The sequence below is a fragment of the Sphaeramia orbicularis genome, chromosome 3 (genome assembly GCF_902148855.1).
Source record: "Sphaeramia orbicularis chromosome 3, fSphaOr1.1, whole genome shotgun sequence".
NCBI classification, from domain to species: domain Eukaryota; kingdom Metazoa; phylum Chordata; class Actinopteri; order Kurtiformes; family Apogonidae; genus Sphaeramia; species Sphaeramia orbicularis.
The window spans coordinates 48,619,569-48,640,370 of NC_043959.1; the positions used below are offsets into that span (position 1 = coordinate 48,619,569).

At 36.5% G+C, this 20,802-nt stretch overlaps 2 protein-coding genes, 1 long non-coding RNA gene and 2 other non-coding genes across 6 annotated transcripts; 1 reads left to right on the forward strand and 4 right to left on the reverse strand.

Annotated features, from left to right (window-relative positions):
- Positions 1-2,993: 2,993 nt before the first annotated feature.
- On the reverse strand, positions 2,994-7,485 carry rpl13 (ribosomal protein L13). 2 transcript variants are annotated; one of them, XM_030130226.1, is made up of 6 exons: positions 7,428-7,485; positions 6,858-6,975; positions 5,673-5,814; positions 4,457-4,630; positions 3,298-3,354; positions 2,994-3,197 (listed from the first exon to the last, which is right to left on the reverse strand). In XM_030130226.1, the coding sequence occupies exons 2-6, from the start codon at positions 6,959-6,961 to the stop codon at positions 3,039-3,041; spliced, it is 636 nt and encodes a 211-aa protein (XP_029986086.1). In that variant the 5' UTR covers positions 6,962-6,975; positions 7,428-7,485; the 3' UTR covers positions 2,994-3,038. The 2 variants fall into 2 exon arrangements, with proteins under 2 accessions (XP_029986086.1, XP_029986093.1); XM_030130233.1 differs by having other exon boundaries at positions 7,432-7,459.
- On the forward strand, positions 4,630-18,032 carry LOC115416473 (uncharacterized). Its single transcript, XR_003934987.1, has 3 exons — positions 4,630-5,154; positions 5,504-5,510; positions 18,022-18,032. It is a non-coding gene; the product is annotated as an uncharacterized LOC115416473 (long non-coding RNA).
- LOC115417318 (small nucleolar RNA MBII-202) lies at positions 4,732-4,809 on the reverse strand. The gene has a single exon (XR_003935116.1). It is a non-coding gene; the product is annotated as a small nucleolar RNA MBII-202 (small nucleolar RNA).
- LOC115417319 (small nucleolar RNA MBII-202) lies at positions 6,413-6,492 on the reverse strand. The gene has a single exon (XR_003935117.1). It is a non-coding gene; the product is annotated as a small nucleolar RNA MBII-202 (small nucleolar RNA).
- gcshb (glycine cleavage system protein H (aminomethyl carrier), b) lies at positions 10,775-18,366 on the reverse strand. Its single transcript, XM_030130242.1, has 5 exons — positions 18,159-18,366; positions 13,715-13,794; positions 11,822-11,885; positions 11,591-11,722; positions 10,775-11,172 (listed from the first exon to the last, which is right to left on the reverse strand). Exons 1-5 carry the CDS (start codon positions 18,307-18,309, stop codon positions 11,075-11,077), a joined length of 525 nt encoding a protein of 174 aa, XP_029986102.1. The 5' UTR covers positions 18,310-18,366; the 3' UTR covers positions 10,775-11,074.
- Between the last annotated feature and the right edge of the window lie 2,436 nt (positions 18,367-20,802).

Sequence of the window (20,802 nt, forward strand, 5' to 3'; positions counted from 1 at the left end):
GGTGCCACATTGATTAATGTTGTAAATAGGATCTAATCTGAGTGTTTGTTGTGTTCACTCTGCATTAAAAGTACAAACAGTGTCTAAATACGTGTCCAGTAGAAAGAAACCTAAATAGAAAAACTCATAAAACTTTGACATTTCAGTTTGACATCAATTTAAAGTCTGCTTTAATACTAATGTTCAGGTAGTAAGGATAAGACAGTCTACTTTTTGTTGTATCAGTCATTCCTGGACCAAAAGGCGTGGTCATCAATGGTCCACTCACATTCATTAAGGGAATTATTTATTTGTATTCACACAGTTGGGACACACTGAAGGAGACACAGACATGGACACCCTATGTGGCTTTGATGCACCACGTCCTGATGCATCACCATACCTGAAGTGGGACCATTTTTAGAAGATGTTTTCAAATGTTATTTAAATTGCATGTAAAATGGGCGTCCGCGAGCCGTAGGACAGCATCTGTGGCTATGCACTAACACTGCACCTGCTTTTAAACTGCATTTCCTCTCATCAGTACATCACAGAACAACCAATATGTGCAATTTATAAATATTCACATCCACAGCTGTCAAATAAATTATTAACAGTCGATTCTAGATTTCAATATGCACATGAACTTCCATATGAAAATTACTTTTGCACCCCTGCCGTGGCCGTGAGCAAAATTATTCCACAAGTGAAAACTTTTTCCTGAGTTTCCTCTTGACCTCCATTCGCCTCAGTGGTTATCACTGTACTCCTTTGTGTATTACCATGCTGTACTCGTGTTTAGGCCGTTACATTATGACACAACTGAACAGGCTAGAAATAACACACGTTTGTGGTTCAGTCATGTGGTTCCTCCTACATATCTCTGAATCACTTAGATATTCTAATCTGTAGAACCAGTAGTGCCACGCAGTCTGAAATGTTAAGGTTCGTACAGCTTCATTCAGTTGTTTTAAGTACAACCACAATGCTATAGAAGTTGGGATGTCATGAAAAATGTAAATAAAAAAAGAATGCATTGATTTGCAAAACCCATAAACCTAAATGTATTCATTTCATTCATTAACATAGGAGACACATTAAAAGCTTAAATTGAGAAAATCTACCATTTTAAGAAGAAACAAGGAAGCTTGAATTTGATGGCAGGAAGATGTCTTAAAAAAAGTCAGGCAAAAGGCTGGAAAAGTAAGTGGTGCTAAAAAGAAACAAGAAACAGGAATAATTTCCAACTAATTAAGTCAGTTACCAAAAGGTCAGTGACATGAGTGGATGTAAAAAAAAAAAAAAAAGGAAGAGGCATCTTGGAGAAGTAGAGTCTCAGAAATAAAGATGAGGAGAAGATCACCAATCTGTGAAAAACTGTATCTTCATATTGTACAATTTCAGACTGATGTTTCTCAACATAAAATTGAGGAGACATTGAGTATCTCATCATCTAGAGTAAATAATAGGATTAGTGGATTCTGAACAAGACTAGAAGTCAATACTGATCTTCGACCATTAAAACAGGCATGACTGTAATGGGAGTCCCTGCACAGGCTTGTCAACACTTCACTGTACATACATGTAGGTTAAAGCTCAGTCATGTAAAGAACCCATATGTGAACATGATCCAGAAACGCTGCAGTTTTCTGTGGACCAAAGCCCATTTAAATGGACTGAGGCAAAGTGGGAAAGTGTTCTGTGGTCAGAGGAATCAGAATTAGAGATTCTTTTTGGAAACCATGAATGTTGTACATCCAGACTAAAGAGAGGGCCCATCTAGGTTATTATCGGCACCCAGTTTTAAAGTCTGCATCTGTGGTGGAATGGAGGTTGCATTAATGCTTATGGAATGGGTAACACACATCTGGAAAGGTACAGGTTCTAGACTGACAGGTGATCTCATTCAGATGTCTTTTTCAACAGGACAATGCTGCACCACACACTGTAGCTATTACAACAGCATCACTATGTAGTGGGAGAGTCCGGGTGCAGAACTGGGCTGACTGAAAACATGTGGCTCATCATATATGACAAAGACAACCCAGGACTACTGAGCAGTTGAATCTTGAATCAAACAACCCAAAAATCCAGCAAGTGGCCTCCTCAGTGCCAGATGTTTAGACTGTGTGGCTAAAAAGAAGGGATGTTACACAGTGGTAAACATGGATTCATACCAACTTTTTAGAGACATGTTGTTGCCATCAAATACTTAACTTTTCCTAAAACTGTTTTTTCTGTTTAACCATTTGTTTTCTTTGCTGTCGTGAATGAAATATAGATTGATATTCGCAAATCACTGAATTTTGTCTTAACTATTAATTAGGATGTTACAAGAAACATGAGAAATTTAGCAAAAATGTTACATTACAAAAAAATCAGATGAAAATGTAAAAGTTGCTGTTAAACTTCCACCTCAAGTCTCTACACACATACTTGAGTTTGTTGTTCAATATGTAGTACATCATCTGCTCAAAGCCATTAAACCCTGGTTGGATTTTTTTAAATGTAATTTTGTTCCTCTGGCGCCACCTACTGCTTCACATGTGAAAGTGTGATGAACTTTAAAATCCTAACATCCGAGATTACAACCTGTAGAAATTAGACTGAGTTTTTACCCCCAAGAAAACTCAAACGAAGAAAGCCATGTTAACTGCAATTATTCAGTCAACTGATCTGACTTCCTCTCCTTACAGCCATTCAGATTATGTTATTACCTCAACACAATTTACAATATTAAAAGAAAAAAAATGTCCATGTTTACATTTGATGTCCGACTATAATGTAGGACTTGTGTTGGAACATGAACGTCAACCTATTTAACAAGTGTGGTATTTGTAATTCAAACCTTGATTTACTTTTAAATCTGTAGTATTAGTAAAAGCCTTACACTGAATATTCGTTGGATTAGTGGTATTTAGTTCACTGTCGTGACCTCATCTTCTGTTCATTTTGTGACTTCTCTCTGAAAGTTACCAGACTTCTACAAAACCAGAAATTACATTCTCACACTGGTCTTTTTAAACACTTTATTTTGCAAAGTTCCATATTGACTATTTTCACTTCTTCTTCTCCACGTCCTGCTCGGCGGCCTCTTTGGCTCTCTTGGCACGAATGCCGAAAAGACGAGCATTGGCGCGGGCCATACGCAGGCTGGCGAAAGCCTTGAAGTTCTTCTCATCCTCAGAGATAACGTGGGCCTTCTCCTTCTTGTGGACCTGGAGACAAGACAAGCAAATCTTAGTCACCATTTTACACACTAATTACATTTAACAAGCCTTGAATGCATAGAGGAATCCCAGAGGTATTGAAACTTACAGTTTTGATGGGCATGACTGGACCACTGAGCTGAGTGGCCATCTTCAGTTCCTCCTCCTGCCAAAACAGGTATTGGTTAGAACGACATGTACCAACAGGAGCATAAGGATTTGACAGCTGAAACTAAAGGCCTGCACGGGAAGAAATCCTCAGCAAATCCCTTGATCCTAAGGTCTACATGATTTGCTCTGGTGATCAAAATGGAGAATGATCTTTGTGCTGCGGATACATTTTGTCTTCATGAGTCCTAAACCAAAGATCTGAGTGGATTATTTTGTGACCTTAACTCCGGACTTTTAAAAGTTTAGATTCAAGTAAATCCAAAAGTGTTCTTCTGTTTGGTTATGGATAAAAAAGTTTACTACCATCTCCAGTTTCATTTGAAGGGCTCGAGGCCCAACAAGACATCCACTGACAAATGCCACTTTTCCAATATGTGGAACCAGCTCAACTCACCTTCCAGATATTATTCCTCGAGACCATGTCATGTGAATTAACCTACCAGTATATTTACTGTAAACTTCAGAATCTCTTTTTTTAAAATGACAGGTTGCACATTGACGACGCAATAACGCAGAGACAACTTTCTGACCAATCAGTGGTCTGCAGTGTTTACACATCATGTTTCAGTATCTCTTCACCCATTTTGGAACCTTGGCAGAGCAGATACCAAAAAACTAGTACCGGGTACCAGATTCCAGGTTCTTTTACATGATGGAAGCTCAAAAAGGCCAAGTTGAGTCAATACCATGTAGTGGAAACGCAGCGTAAGAGAAAAAATGAGGCAGACAAACTGCAGTTAAATTAATTTACATGAATAGATTAGAGAAGTGTAAACCATTAAAACACAGGAGTAGATCTTTTAGATTCTACAAGTACAGTCTCGATGGCTGATGATATGAGACTAGATCCCCCTCGGTTTTCTATAACAGTTCATTTATACCAAAAAAATGCATCATAGTAATAATTTTCCTACAATGAAGCCAGAACACTGAATAATTTGTGCTTAGTCATGTTTTAACAAACAAACCAATCCTCAAATACAGCCTTAAAATACTTTAACATTTGTCTCAGAAAGCCAAATAATGCAGGACATTTTAAATAAACACATTTTTGATAAGTCAGACTGCTTTTTGTTAAACATTACACAGATACTTACAGAGCTGTCTCCCTTCTTGGGGGCAGAAGCCTTCCTGGGGAACAGGATGAGCTTGGAGCGGTACTCCTTTAGGCGCTGCACATTGGCCTGAAGAGATTCTGTGGATCTGTTACGACGACGGGGGTCAACAGAGATGCCAATGGTGCGGGCTGTCTTTTTGTGGATGCCAGCCGCCTGCAGGGAAGGAGCGCATCAGACTTCAAGTTACACACAAAAAAATGATCTGGATGTCATAATATGCCATCATTTGAGACAGACAATTAAGCTCTTTAGTTTAACAAACAGCAGTCATCAGAAAAAGGGGTTCAAAAGTATTCATCAAGTAAATACAGAGATTCCGGAGAAGTTGTCATCATTTGACTGCTGTAATCAAGTCTATTGTCTGACTAAAGATGGTCAACATGCTGTCCGAGCTGATCTTAGTCTTATTTTGATCACAACACTTTACTGAACATGTATTCTGGCAATTCAGTGAACAAGCAAAGTGACTGCACACTCAACCTTAATACATAACAATTAGCATTTACAAGTACAGACAAATTGAATTCTTATGCTTTAAACAGTACATTTATCTTCAAACTAACCCTTGATCCCACAATGACTCATTGCTAGAAATTATGAGAAAATTATACAATGCTGAGGATGTAAGCTGCACCTTCAGTTCACAAGGACATACATTACTTACATTCACATCTTTAGTAGAAGATTATATATGGCTGCTTAAGTAAGAGTATAAAAGTAGCCAATTCGATGGTGAAAAAAAAAAAAATCACTCCTGGTTGAACCTTATTGTGAAAGAAAAGTAAAAATTCCACTGTTCAGAGGCGATAGTTATTTAGCCTTACTCCCACAGCAGGCAAGTGTAACAAAGGCGAAGTATACTTGGCAAACACATTCCATCTTTGAACAGCCCTTCAATGTTTCCCCATGGCTATTCAAGTTCAGTTAAGTGGGATGTGCGATTCATCACAGAAAGGTTGAGTCTTTGTTTTGCTTTACATCTGTTGTGCTTGTCAAAACACTTTTCAAAGAGATCAGTAGCTGAAGATGTTGAGTTTGACATACTGACAAAATGTCTACGTATCCCAATACTTGACCCTCACCAGTTGAGTTTTTTATTCCTTTATGTAAGAACACTTATAGCACCAACATGTTTATCCATTGCAAACACAAACGAGAGTTAAGTTCACATTGTAATTCTGATGATAACATTTACCTTAAGCTCCTCCAGGGTGAAACCACGTCCGGCGCGAACCTTGGTGTGGTACCTGATGGTGGGACATCTAACCTGTGGCCTCAGTGGTCCAGCAACAGGGCGAGGAGCAATACGACGGGCCTTAGCCTGACGAGCCTTTCGCCTAAGAGAAGACACATCCATGTCAAAACATGTAAAAATCTCATGGGATTCAGTTTAATCACATTTTAAACTAAGCACAGATATAAACAGAAATGAAATATTTGCATATTTTAGAACATGACAGAAGAAACCAAAAGCTACTCTGTCTTTAAAAGACTATTCCTTGAGCAAATGACCACATTAGAGATCTTTTTAAGTCTTGCAGTTTTCATCCATTAGCAGTTTAGCCAGAATGTAAAGTCTATGAATCTACTATGAAAGTTCTTTAACCTCAATGAGAGACTGTAAAGAGCCTGCTGTGAATCATCTCCAGCACATCATGTGAAAAACCAGAGCACATTTATCGATATTTAAGCCTATATACAAGCAATGCAAATTGTCAAGTGCTCACATGCGTTTCATAAGTTCACCTGCAAGCACAAATCACTGCGAACCATGACCAAACAGTTGTACAGAATGACTGAGCATCTCTGCACTGTAGTGAGTATGAGTTAAGTTTTTTCTAGGGAAAAAAATACCCACCAAACACAGAGCCACCTATGTGTGTGAGTAAATCTACATGATCAGTTTAAAATAATTTGGGGAAACAGTTTTAGTTTGTTCACAAACAGCAGTCATCAGCAATAGGGTTCAAAGATATTCATCAAGAAAATACAGAGATTCCGGAGATTTGTCATCATCTGACAGCTGCAACGTGAGACAACCTTTTTAAATATTCCTGAGCATATCCACCAAGAAGCTGGTCAGTGGCAACTTGCTGCCCATTGCTCTCCTTGTAAAATTATGTTTCAGTGTTTCCCTACAAACTGTGAGACAGCAATTCAATTCGCAGATTTGAAGGAATGTCGATTGTCCATAATTAAAAAACGTGGACTGCGACTCCAGCAAACAAATTTTGAATTGAGTCTCATATAATAGCAGCTGCTGATACATAAACACATGCACGCCACTGCCTACAAGCTTTCTCTCTGCCCTCATTGATGAGTTGTATATAGCGCGTTAGCTAATGTTAGCATCTCTCTGTAGGGCACCAGGCAGTCTCACCTGCGAATCTTCCTGGCTGGCTGGTTGAACCAGGTGCGCACTCTTTTCTGCCAATCCTTGTGGAAATGAGGATTCAGGATCATTCCATTCCGGCTGGGGGCCATGGCTGCCTACTTCCCTGAAAAAGAGCATGGCACACAGACATGAGCTAAGTGTCATGCCGGCACACCACAAGTCGACACAGCTACTATGCTAACAGGCTAACTCGGCTAAGAACGTCTGACTCAAGAGTGGGATGATATTGGTAATGATTCTTTAGCTCTTAAGATTTGACATTTCATGTATACGGTTATGTCAACGTCTGGGGACATTCTATTCGTATAAGAATACTACAGCTGACAAGTAACGTTAGATGCAATGCTAACAGTCGCTAAAATACAGCAGATCGGATAGCATTGCTATCAACGCTATTACAAATGAATTCAATTATGAGATGTATATCAATAAACACCTTAATTTAAAGGTTACAAATTACTGAATCAAGGACTGTAAGCGAAATGCCGAAATACCAGCAAATTACAAAGGATTACAGCAGATTGTTTCATAATTTGCTGGAGTATATTTTCATACCTACAAGGGAGGAAAATGGCCGAAAGGAAAAAGGAAGTGGCTGTGCGGTGGATTGTGGGATATGTGTCAGCCAGCCAATGGGTGAACGGCTTGCGACCAAAGAGTAAATAGGGAGCCTTCACCTCTGGCGGTGAAGCATACACATGTACTAATTAAACAGCTGTAACTTTATATAATTTAATGTCCTAAGTATCTTATATTATTTATTGATCCCGATGAAATACCATGTGCTTAACAGGGCATGTGATGTTTTGTTAGGGACCGAGCCGAAAGGTAATTTTATTATTATTATCGTTACGGAGTAGGATTTGTGGTATTTTGGCCACGTTTCAGTCTGTCCATTATAGGTACACTACATGTAAAAAAAAAAAAAATAAATAAATAAATCAAATTCCATCATTCCATGATGTGATTTTTGGGAAAGTAAATATCATATTCACTGCAGCAAACTGAGAAACAGTATGTCTTCCAGGGTCTGGTTTAATGATAACAATGTTAAACTATTTTTCTCCGAATTCAGAAAGCAGGGGGGGAAATGTGTTGAAATGTGTAGAATGTGGTTCACTCATTCATGTATTTTCATTTATAGAATTAATGTATGCTATGTAACATTAGCATATAAATATATTATATACTCTGTATATCCTATGTACTTTTGTAAGTTCTGTATGTTGGGGGGAAAAATGTTAAGGACAGAAGTTTTTTCTTCACCGGCCACTAGATGTAGGTCTGTCACCTCTGTCTATGGTAAGAGTTTTCAACCACGTGATTCTGCCATTTGTAATTTTAAATCTTCCAATATTGTTTAACAAATGCAATTTGGGATTATTACCTTATTATGTTATGGACGGATTTGGATGAAAATTTCAGGAAATGTTGATTCTGGCACAAGGAGCAAATAATGAAATTTTGGTGGTGATCTGTGTGTGTGTGTGTGTGTGTGTGTGTGTGTGTGTGTGTGTGTGTGTGTGTGTGTGTGTGTGTGTGTTTGTGGGGGGACGACGACGACGACACTGATCTGCCTTGGCGGAGGTCTGCGCTCTCTGAGCGCTTTTCTTGTTATTATTATTATTTATTAAATATATATATATTTATTAACAATTTCTGAGGGCATTACAGAGTGTAATGTGAAAACCTGTATGTTAAATAAAAAAAAAAAATAATAATAATAATCAAAAATAATAAGTGAAAAGGCACAGTATTTGGTCATCTTACATCACATTCCATTTGACACCCCAATGACCACCATAATATGTCCTAGAAACACAGGGAAAACCCTGAGTACAGTTATAAATCCTGAACATAAAGTGGAACACCAGCCCTAGGTCTCTCCAGCTGAGATGATTTATCTACTGTATGTCTGATTGACTCCACATGTTATGGTGATGGAAGTTTTTGTTAAACTTAAGCTGTACTTGTGCCTGAACTGGTTTTAAACTTTGCTGTGTATTCTCATTCAACAGAGACCAGAAAAGTATCCTCATCTCTGATGATTTAGTGGGTTTTATTATGTTGTTTCTTGCATTGTAAGATATTAAATTGTGCTGCCAGAATTTTAAGCCAACACCTTCCTCTTTACAATCTCTTGATATTAATGATTCATAAGGAGATTACTGTGTAGGTGTCTGTTCACTGTATTGTATTACAACCACTCACCTCCTAGATGGCACCCTCTTTAAGTGTTGAAATGTTTTTACAGTTTTATTGTACTCATTGTTTTATTACTTTATTTACAGAGCTTACCAACTTATTTTAAAAGAGTTATTGAAAAATATATTTAAAATTATTTAAAAAGATATGCACTACAGAAACGCTAAAGCTTCAGCCCATACCTTATTGATAGTAATTCAGTACCTTGTTGTTTATTTCTGTGTCGTTAAATATCCAAGTAATATACTAAACTAATATACTAGTAATATGTTGTATATTATGAAAAACAAAATTGATTATATATATATATATATATATATATATATATATATATATATATATATATATATATATATATATACAGGGTGGGGAAGCAAAATTTACAATATTTTGAGGCAGGGATTGAAAGACAGTGTATGACCAATTAGTTTATTGAAAGTCATGAGAATTTATTTGCCACAAGAAAATTTACATAATAGAAAATGTTTTTATTCTATGTGTCCTCCTTCTTTCTCAATAACTGCCTTCACACGCTTCCTGAAACTTGCGCAAGTGTTCCTCAAATATTCGGGTGACAACTTCTCCCATTCTTCTTTAATAGTATCTTCCAGACTTTCTCGTAATAGTTTTGCTCATAGTCATTCTCTTCTTTACATTATAAACAGTCTTTATGGACACTCCAGCTATTTTTGAAATCTCCTTTGGTGTGACGAGTGCATTCAGCAAATCACACACTCTTTGACGTTTGCTTTCCTGATTACTCATATGGGCAAAAGTTTCTGAGAAGGTATGGATAATAGTAGTAGGTATGATTATGACATCAATATATGTTTGGTTTCAAAACAATTGATGTAGTGCCTGCTGAGAAAAAACAACTAAATGTTCATTGTAAATTTTGCTTCCCCACCCTGTGTGTGTATATATATATATATATATATATATATATGCTTTTGCAGAACAAAGACATGCACTATCAGTCTGACAGTGCATGTCTTTGTTCTGCAAATGCACTGCTTTGTCATTAATCATTGATAAACTAGTTTCTGCAATCTTTTCCTATCTTCACCTGAGACCAAAGGTCAAGGTGGTGGAAACACCATAAGCAACATGTTGTGTCAGCACATGTACTCAAACATGATGTGAGCCTGTTTAAAAAAAAAACCTCAGTATTATACAGTTGAATGACCATTCATACTAAACCACAGTATCCTATATTATAAAAAGGAAGTGGACTCTGTTTGTCTCGGGCATCACACAGAATCTGGAAAGAGCTGACTGCTGCAGTTTGGCATACTTATATGTTTTTGGTCAAGGAAGAGACTAGCAACAATGGCAAGCTGATAGAACCAATATTTTGGGCGATATTAGTAATTATGGAATATAGTAGCCTTGTAATAGCCTTGCCCAGAATCAGAATCATCATTGAAGTGGGTTACCTAGCAACAGATAAACAATAGGGCCACGTTGCCATGGTGTCAAATTGCATGTGCAGAAACAGACGTTCCAGTTGAGAGGTTATTCAACTGAAAATGCCAGGAATTTACCAAGAAAGTAATAAACTGTATCAGATCTACCACATCTAGAACCTGTGGTTCTCCACGGGTCAACGTGCTAGTATACTATACTAGATAAAACACAAATGCTATCACATCACATGGGCAGAAATAGGGATTAAAAGGGAAAAATAATCACACCAGTTTAAATGTAAAGACCAAATTTATTACATGAATGTGACACAACACATCTATGAATATTTAAAATATATCTAAGGTGAGAAAGAAGACAATAATGCTGTCATATTTTTTATATTAGTCACATTTTAAATGGCTAATGGATAAATAAGACCTAATCTTCTAAGTGGAAGTTGTTACTCAAGTAGTTGTTAAAGTATCAAAATAAATATCACAGATGATGAGTGTCACAAAAGATGTTAGTAAACCTGACAACTAATAGTTGACTGCGATTACATTACAAAACAGTTCAGAGAGCTCATCAGTTTATTCATCAAGTGACTTTATAAATTTATCATATGCAGCTTGATCCATGAGGCCGTCAAGTTCTTCAGGTTTTTGAATTGTCATCTTGATTAGCCACCCTGAAAGATAAACATGAGTGCATTTTAAAGAGGGATTTTCTGGACATGCTGATATTATTATACACTGTTGAGCATGAAGTTAGAATAAAATATTTGTACTTTTTCTCATGAAATGATTGTGTCAATGTGATTTATTCCTGACAGATAAAGTGTAACTGGGACTCTGTATGTAATCATTGCACCACATCAAAGGTGATCCCTGATGTGTATAAAAAGAAAAAAAAAAAAAAAGGAACGTGTCTGAAAACAAAATAATCACAACTTTATAGGCAGCAGTGTATAATATTTTACTGTTCATTTGGCATACTCCCTGTTGTGTGCCCTGCCAACTATTTCACTGTCACCAGTTCCTGGAAAGGGCTGTCCTGTCCTGGTCAAATGTACTGCAGACAAGCAGCAGTGGTGTCCAAACACTTACCGTCTGCATAGCAGTCTTTATTCACAAGCCCTGGGTTTTCTGCCAGCTCTGTGTTGATATCAGTCACTTCACCTGTCAGTGGTGAGTATAGCTCACTGGCAGCCTTCACACTTTCCAAGGCACCAAATTCCTCTAAAACACACACATAAAAATGTTTGACATGAGATACATCTCACCTCACTGCAGGACTTATTTCATTTATACTATTATTTAAAAAAAAAAAATCTTTACCCATTTGTTCAAGGCTTTGGCCAATTTCAGGGAGTCCACAGTACACCACATCCCCTAAAGCTTCCTAAGACAACAAATTTTATTAGTTTTAAACTGATTATTTTCAGTATATCTGTCAGTATTGATGATTTATCGTTATTTATTTTATATAGTTAGAGATACTTTATTAATCCCGAGGGAAATTCAAGCATTCAGCAGCAGTACACACACTAAATACACAAAGCACGATAAATGCAAAGGCAAATGTACAATATTATTTACAATATTTATTTATTAATATTAGTTTAGTTTAGTTTATTTAAAAGGGGACAATGCAATTTCATAAAACACATGGTTACACATGGTTAAAAAAGCCAGAATTAGTCAGAAGGCTAGTTTTCATCTGTAGTCCCCCTATATTATTAGTTTAGTTCAACAGGGACAGTGCATATTAATGAACAGTATTGTAACCCTGACCAGATGTCACAGGGCACCATGAAACAAGTACAATGTGCATTTTCAGATTTCGCATAGATGTCGTCTATGGAAATGCCAAAATCTGAAAAATTTTGCAATTTTGCTAAAAAAAAATGTTGTTTTGTTTTTTACGCTTGGTGTTTTTAGGTGTTTTTGTGAGTTAGTGTGCATAAATTAATGAAATGGAAACATTTTGCAGATAAATTCTGATGAAGTGAACATTTAATTTATGAGTCTCACTACCCATCGTTTTCCTGGATCAACACAAACACACTACTTCCTTTCAGTTTATTAGAACCAGCTTCTGACAGTACAATGCAACCTAGTTCATTTACTCCTAATTTAATTTGATATTTGCAAAACTTTTGACTCAAATTCCCTTTACATTTGAAAGAAAACAGCTATTTTATGGGATGATTAATCAGTTATTTCATCTACATTCCCAGGTTTCCCAAGTGTAGAATATTTCTGTTATTTTCTGAAATTTCAGTGTTGCCACAAAAAACAGCTGGACAGGAAGCCATATTCTGACACAGTCTACCCAGAAATACATAAATTCTTCCTACACTGACAGCACAGTCCTCATAAACCAGTGGTTCCCAATGTTTTTTGGCTTGGGACCCCATTTTAACATCACAAATTTCTGGCGACCCCAGACAGTGAAAACAGAGATTTTTTTTTTTTTTTTTTGCTAAATTTATTTATTTTTGATCATGTAATAGTTTGCTATACTATGTTGCACATAAACGTTAAGTTTAGAAGATATTTAGTCTATAGAATGTATATTATTATGGACAGAGGCAGAAAAGCCAGGTGTAGATTACTGCACAAAGTGAGAATTTTATTTTCCTTGGTCAGTCCATCTTGTATTTACAAGGCTGACAATTAATACTGAACAATAATAACTCGAACTATGAATTATGAAAGAGCTGCAGCATCTGAAACTGACCATAATGAACATTTGAGAGATAAGCAGTACCACAGTGCTTCAGTTCCAGCTTCAGTTTGTCATGTCTTTTATATATTGTGATTGTCTGACTCAACTCACCATGTATTTTTCATTAGTAAGTTTTTTTTTTTTTTTATCAATTAGGCTACCAGAAACTCCAGGCAACCCCATGGTTGAAAAATACTGTCATAAACAATAATCCTGCAGAAGAAACACTTGACTTGTTTGACAAGTTGCTGAAAGAGTAGAGGTGAAGTTTTCTGCACACTACTGCAGACTGGCAGTGATCAATTGCCTCAAACAATAGTTGTAAAACAGTAAATTAGCTCGTTAGAGTGAAGCTGCAGCAGGTGAGGACAAAGGGCAGTACTGAAGTGCACACTCCACACATTAACATATGTCTATTTTTAGACTGATCAGTGAACCTCTGAAGCAACCGTGCCATAAATCAGCGATTAGTAAAAGGACAAACGAACTCAACAACTTACCTGTGCGTAACTGCTGATACCAACTGTGCCAATGCCACCTTCTACTCGCACCCATTCATGCTTATCTGTGAACTTTAGCGCTGCAGAGAGAGCAAGGACAGGAGATCAATGAAGGAGTGAGTGTCCAACTACACTCAACAAAATAATCTGTTGGATGAACGTAATAAAATTATGGAAAGGATTTCCACCTAATTAAAAGGCTTTCATTTAGCGAGACACAATTTTGTTGAACTAACTAATTGTAAATTTGTTGAGTGAACATGAAGTATTGGAGTTACGATTACTTATTTGCAATGTATGGGTCCAACTTAATTTGTAAAAGTTGTATCAACATATTTACTAAGGAAGGATTAGACTTAATTGTCTTGGGTCACAAGAACCTGTTTAATGATTATGAAGAACTTATTTTGACAGCGTAGATGCAGCAATAATTTTAAGTAGTACAATGACACTACTTAACCATGTTGACTGAGCAACACTAAAGTAAATTCAATTATTAGATTATAATCTGTAGCCCTGTTCTTAGATCCTTAGAGATTCTCAAACCTTCCCTTCAGTCACGGTTCCTTACTTTAAAAAAAAAAAAAAAGTATGGTGCCTTACTTTAAATTTTCCAGAGCCATCAGGCTCCATAGGTGTGTTTAAACTCTTCCATCAATGTGGCTGAAGGTGGAATCAGCCAGAACACCTGCTCTTGAAGCGGCCATTTTAAAACATCATGAGTCAATGTGGCCTTGCTCATTCTGGTGTGGGAATCCTAATTAAATATTTGGCTTGATTATTCTCTAACAGATCAAGATCTTGGTGCTTTAATGCTAGATTTAGGATTAAAGTTAAGGCTAGATCCAAGCTAGACTAAATGATTGCCACTTTCTGTTCTGGAGGGGTATTGTGGATGGGATTCCTACCTAAACCCATTAGATTGTGTTGACATAAAACGATCTTGTAGTTTTAAGGATTTTGTATGTCATGTTAAAACTACATGATTTAAAAATGTTTAACCACTAAATATGAATTAATATAATAGAAGCTACATGTTATACTTATGTTGTTACAACAGACACCCATGTTGCTTTTTTTGGGTGTATGAATCAATGACAAAACAATCAGAAAATAAAATTTTGCAACTCCAGTGAAGAAATATATACACACTCATACATTATCGTCTATTAAAACAGTCAGCAGCTATGTTGATAATTGATTAATTGGTTTGATTGATTGATTGATTTTTTACAAAGAACATCTTTAAAATTCTGATATCAGATTCTTAAATATGAATATTCTCTGGTTTCTTTACACCTCTAGAACAGTAAAGTGAATATCTCCGCTTTGGAAAACACTAGTCCACATTTTCCATCTTTTTCGGACATTTTATAGATCACACACCAAATCAGTTATTGAAGAAAATAAGCAACATTTTTATGTTTTATAAAACTGTTGGATTATTTGTGACATTTTCTTTCTTTTCTAGGTTGTTTCTATTTTTAGGCTGCATTTTCACATCCAGCCAGGGGGAAAAATAAAAATTAGCCTATTTGGCTAATTGTAGCTCATTTACAGTATCTTATCTTTCTGTGATTAGACCTAGAGTCAAAATGTGTACTACTATAAAATGTTTAATAACTCTTGAACCACAACTCCTATTAATACATTTTAATAACTCAGGTAAAATCCAGTTTCTAAACTCTTCAAGCGTATCAGATATGACCCATTTGGATGTTCAGAGGCTCCATAGTGAACATGGAAGCACCATCATCTTCTGCAACAGTAGTTCACCAATAAAACAGATGTAGTTTAACACATGGTAGTGTTGTAGATGCTTGTTTTTATGTTCAGTTACTGATATATTTAGCTGGAAAATCAGTTTTTCTTCATTTTTCTCTGTTTTGATACATTAACCTTTGAATTTACTCAGAGCTTTTATGAAAACCCACATGATCAGCGATTAAAAAAAAAAAAGGAAAATACCTGATTTTCACTGAAAGATGCAAACTGCAGAGGATAATGTTAGGAAAGGTTGAATATAAGGGAAAAAATTATTTGGAAGTCACCACTAAACTACTTCTGATTTTAAGGATTAATGCACACTGTCCATGTCAAATAAAGCAATAAATATGGAACAATACAAATAAATGTTAGCTGCAACCTTGCACATACTCTAAACAGGTGCTGCAGCTGATAAAACCCTGACAACGGTGGGTGGATTTTAAATGAATAAAAATTAGAGGCTTTTGACTCAGAGTTCATGCTGTCATCTTCACAATACCCTGAGGGAAGAACTGCAATGCCTCAACAATTTCCAGTGTTAGCATCAGACCATGCAGAAAAATACAGGTTTGAACCAGATTGTGAACTATACAAGATGCTAATACATGGCAGGAGAGAGCTGAGTGTCCCTGCTGTAAAGGGCCACACAAAGGCTTTTTAAACGTGATCATTAAACAAACAATAACAACAACAGACCCGTAAGTGGCAGAATGAATAGGATCCTTCATCCAAGACAAATGAAGATCACATGTAGGCATTAGGTCTGCTATCACACATATTCAGGATCGTATGTAACTTTTGTAAAACCCTTTAAGTCCTAAAACTATTTTTGTGGTGACTTCCAAATAAATACTTCTCTTCCTCTAATCTCTCTTAAATTTTTTTTTTTAATAATATTATGCTCCTCTGCATTGTGCATTTTAAGTTATTTTCTTATATTTAATTTACTGATTATGTCAATGTTCATGAAAGCTTAGCGTGAATTCAAAGGTTTTCATATCAAAACAGAGAAAACTGATAAAAGAGTGAGTTCTGCAACATATATCATTGACTGAACATAAAATTAAAGGTCTCTAACTACTGTCATTTGTCAAACCACATGGGTTTTACTAGTGAATCAATGTTGGAGAAGATGACAGTGTTTCCACCTTCACGACAGAGACCCTGAACACAAAATATGTCATATGTGTTGACAATGAAAAGAAAAACTACAATTTACCTCAAGTATTTGCATGTGTTGATAGGATGGATCCACAGTTATCAAACACTCATCAGTAGATGCTTTAGGTCTGACAGTGGATGTTTAGGTCTTTGACCATTGTAGACTCTTGTAATGATTTTGCCTTAACCCTTTCATGCATAGTGGTCACTACAGTGGACAGTTACTCTACAGCTTTACTCTTGTATATTCATGGGTTTTGTTTAGTTCCATATCAACCAACACAGTGGACACTTATGCATCATCTCATAAACTGCAATGCATACCATTATTGTAACTTTGCTGTTCTTGAGTGGAAATCAATTGTTAATATTTATTTTTTGCATATTATCGCCATGAAGTGAGTAATAACTAGTATTAGAATATGTTAAAATGTGAGAAAACATCACATTAGCTGCATTAAACATGGTTTCATTTCACTGTTTTCATATCACTTTATGATATTGGGTTTTAAATACATGTTTCTTTGCTTCAAGAATAAAATTCATGGTGTAGCTGAGTGGACATTTTTGTAACTCCATGAAAAACAGGTTGATTAAAAAAAAAAAAAAAAAAAATCAATCACTATTTTTATTTTCATGCCTATAAAGAGGAATAAAAACACTCAGGAAAAAAATCTCGATTAAGGTTCTCATAATTCATGCATGAAAGGGTTAATATTCTACTGTTTTCATAATAAGAGGCTGCTCAACACTCACTAGAAATGTAGATTTGTGACCTGGTTACCTCTGATGTTCATGGATCAGTTTCAAAGTCCTGTTTCTGTAATGGTGTTATTCATTTAATGATATTCTACTGATTTTTGGGTCATTTTTGTTTTGTTTGGATTGACTGGAGGAACTTTAGTGTTGCACCATCAATAAAATAGTCTACATACTTTAATTACTATCATCCCTACTATTCCTGATGTCACTAACATGCATTGTGTTGGATGTGTATTCAATTTGACATTCTCCACTTAATTTAGAATCTGCTTGACAGCAACAACACTAGTTTTATTGAACTTTAAATGAATTTAAGCAGTAATGGGTTAATAAGCTTCTACGTGGGGCACGAGACTGGAAATTAGTTATTTTCTGTGATTAATTTGGAGCTCGTGGAGTTTCCTGTAACCCACTGAATCACAGATGACCCACAGATGAACACACAGGTCCACGCAGGCTGTGGCCGGTGACATGTGTCTGCTCACTCTGCGCACACACACACACACACACGCACACACACACACACACACACACACACACACACACACATTCCTCTGCTCCACTGTGGGAAAGTGACACGAACTGCGTGAGTTTCTTCGCCCACTGCAGACAGAGAGGAATGTGTGATCGGTCCGCATGTAGTGTGTGTGTGTGTGTGTGTGTGTGTGTGTGTGCGTGTGTGTGTGTGTGTGTGTGTGTGTGTGATACTGCGGGCTCTTCGCCGTGGATTCTTCTAACATGTTGTCGTGTTTACCTGTGGACAGGGCCGTGGTGGTGCTCAGTGTCCGCGGAGAGCCGCTCCTCCACAGCAGCCGTGGGCCCGAAAGCTGCGCTGCCGGAGAGAAGAGGCAGAGTCTGGGAGAAAAGTTTGCAGACAGGCACCGCAGCGCCGCTCTCATCGCCATCTTCACTCACTGTGTGTCTGTCGACTCTAATCCCACGGACACATACACTTGACCGCGGGAGCGCGCACCATCACACTGTTCGCGTGCGCCCGCGGAGAAAGGGGAGGAGGAGGAGGAGGAGGAGGGGGAGGGGGAGAGGGAGAGGGAGAAGGAGAAGGAGAAGGAGAAGGAGAAGGAGAGTCCAAGTTCAGACATACTTTATCAGTGGATATTAATGACCCTGATAAATAAAAATATATAGACTGTCAGTGGCAGCAGACAACAAAGGGAAACTTTACATCATAATTAAGATTGTTTTATAACCTTTAAGCCCTGTTAAGGAAATGTGTGTAGTTTTAGATTAGATTAAATTAAACTTTATTAATCCCGGGAAATTCACTGGTCATGGCAGCAACAGGATACAGAGCAGAAAATCTCCGTGCATAAGAGAGTATAAATGAATAAATAAATAAATAAATAAATAAATAAATAAATAAAAGCAGTAAGTTACTACTATTATTTATTTAAATAATAGTAGTAACTTTTTATTTATTTATACATACATACATACATACATACATACATACATACATACATACATACCAATTTACGCACGGGCATTTTCTGCACTTTATCCTGTTGCTGCCATGACCAGTGAATTTCCCCGTTGCGAGATCGCTAAAGTTTCGATTCATGTTTATGTTTATGCATCTGGCAGACGCTTTTTTCCAAAGCGATTTACAGGGGGAAACCAATCAAATCACTCACTCAATCAAATTTTATTTATATAGCGCCAGATCACAACAAAAAAGTTATCCCATGACACTTTATATAGAGTTGGTCGAAACCAGACTCTAAGCCAATTTACAGAAACCCAACAGAATCCTCATAATCTAATCTAAAACTAGAAGCACTCGGAGAGCGCAGACCTCCGCCAAGGCTGATCAGTGACACCCCCCACCCCACCCCCGATCACCACCAAAATGTAATCATTTCTTCCTTATCCCATTTCCAACAAACCCTGAAAATTTCATCAAAATCTGTACATAGCTTTTTGAGTTATGTTGCACACTAACGGACAGACAAACAAACAAACAAACAAACAAACAAACAGACAGACAGACAGACAGACAGACAAACAAACCCTGGTAAAAACATAACCTCCTTGGCGGAGGTAACTACACAAATGTCCTCAACAGGTAAGTAATAAAACTCTATAGGCTATTTACATATTTTAAGTTGCATTTACTGATACAGTTTTGGCTGTGGTTGTTTCTTAGCCATGAAAAATTATAAGAAGTGTATTTTTCAGTTAATTTTGGAATTTCATCCATATCCTCCTGAGACCCAGCAATGTATTTTTTACAGGTTTACATAAAAAACGCTGTCCACTGCAAGGGACAAAATAGAAAATGTTTTACTCACTTGGCCTCAGTAAGAAAACACTCTCACAGCCTCTGACAAAATACCAGAGGAATAGCAGAGAATGGTTTAACACAGGCCTTAAAACTCTTCTTTTCAGTTTGTTTCTCTACTTTCATTTTTCATTGTTCAGCCTACCACACTACATGCTTAGTTTCTGAAGTGATAAAAAAAAAAAGCTTGTTAATTCATTTTTAATTCAAACATTGCAAGTAAATGTTAAGGGGAGCAGTTTCTGTAATCCCATGCAGTTAGGTTTCATGCAGGAATGTGATAATTATAGTGAGTCAAGTTAAACTACATTGTGTCAGCAGCTACAAGTGCAATATGAAGTAAAAAGTCAATATTAACAAAGAAATGATATAATTAAACTATGACGTAAAAAGACTATCGGGAAAAATTAAGCTTTGCTGCATTATAAAATGTAGACCTTGACAGTCTTGTGTCAAAAACACAAGGTTGAGAAAGTAACTGAGATAAAATTAACAGATGGATCAATGAAATTACATAAATTGTTTATGGGGGGGTAACAACTATTTCAGAGGCCTAATGTTAAACACATTTTAAGACTTTGTCATCTTGAAAAATGCAGTAAAATAATGCATTGTTTTAAGGCATGAAAAATGACCACATTTAAATGCCTTTCATATATGTTGCATGTGTCCATTGTTGAAGATACTGGGAGCTGTAAACACAAATATTTTCCTCCAGCACCGTTTCACTAAAAGGCTTTTTTTCAGTTAGAGATAAATATGATAGCATCTTGGCTTTTTACAGTTACTAAAATCTTTAAAACTAATACTTGACAGAAGCTAAATCTGATACATGTGGTTATTTTAAAACGAGTCAAACTGATTCTACTTGTAGAAGATAGAGTAGAATTATCATATGCACCTTAATAAATCTACCCAAAATATCAACTCCTACCACCAAATACACACTTGTGGACATATCCATACATATACCTACACTTCTAACATTTCACCAAGTACTAGAGATTATTGTTGTGATGAAATCCTTTTTATGATGGTGCAACTTTTTTAAACATAGATATTATTTCTAAAAGTACAACATAGACACATTCACAGTCTA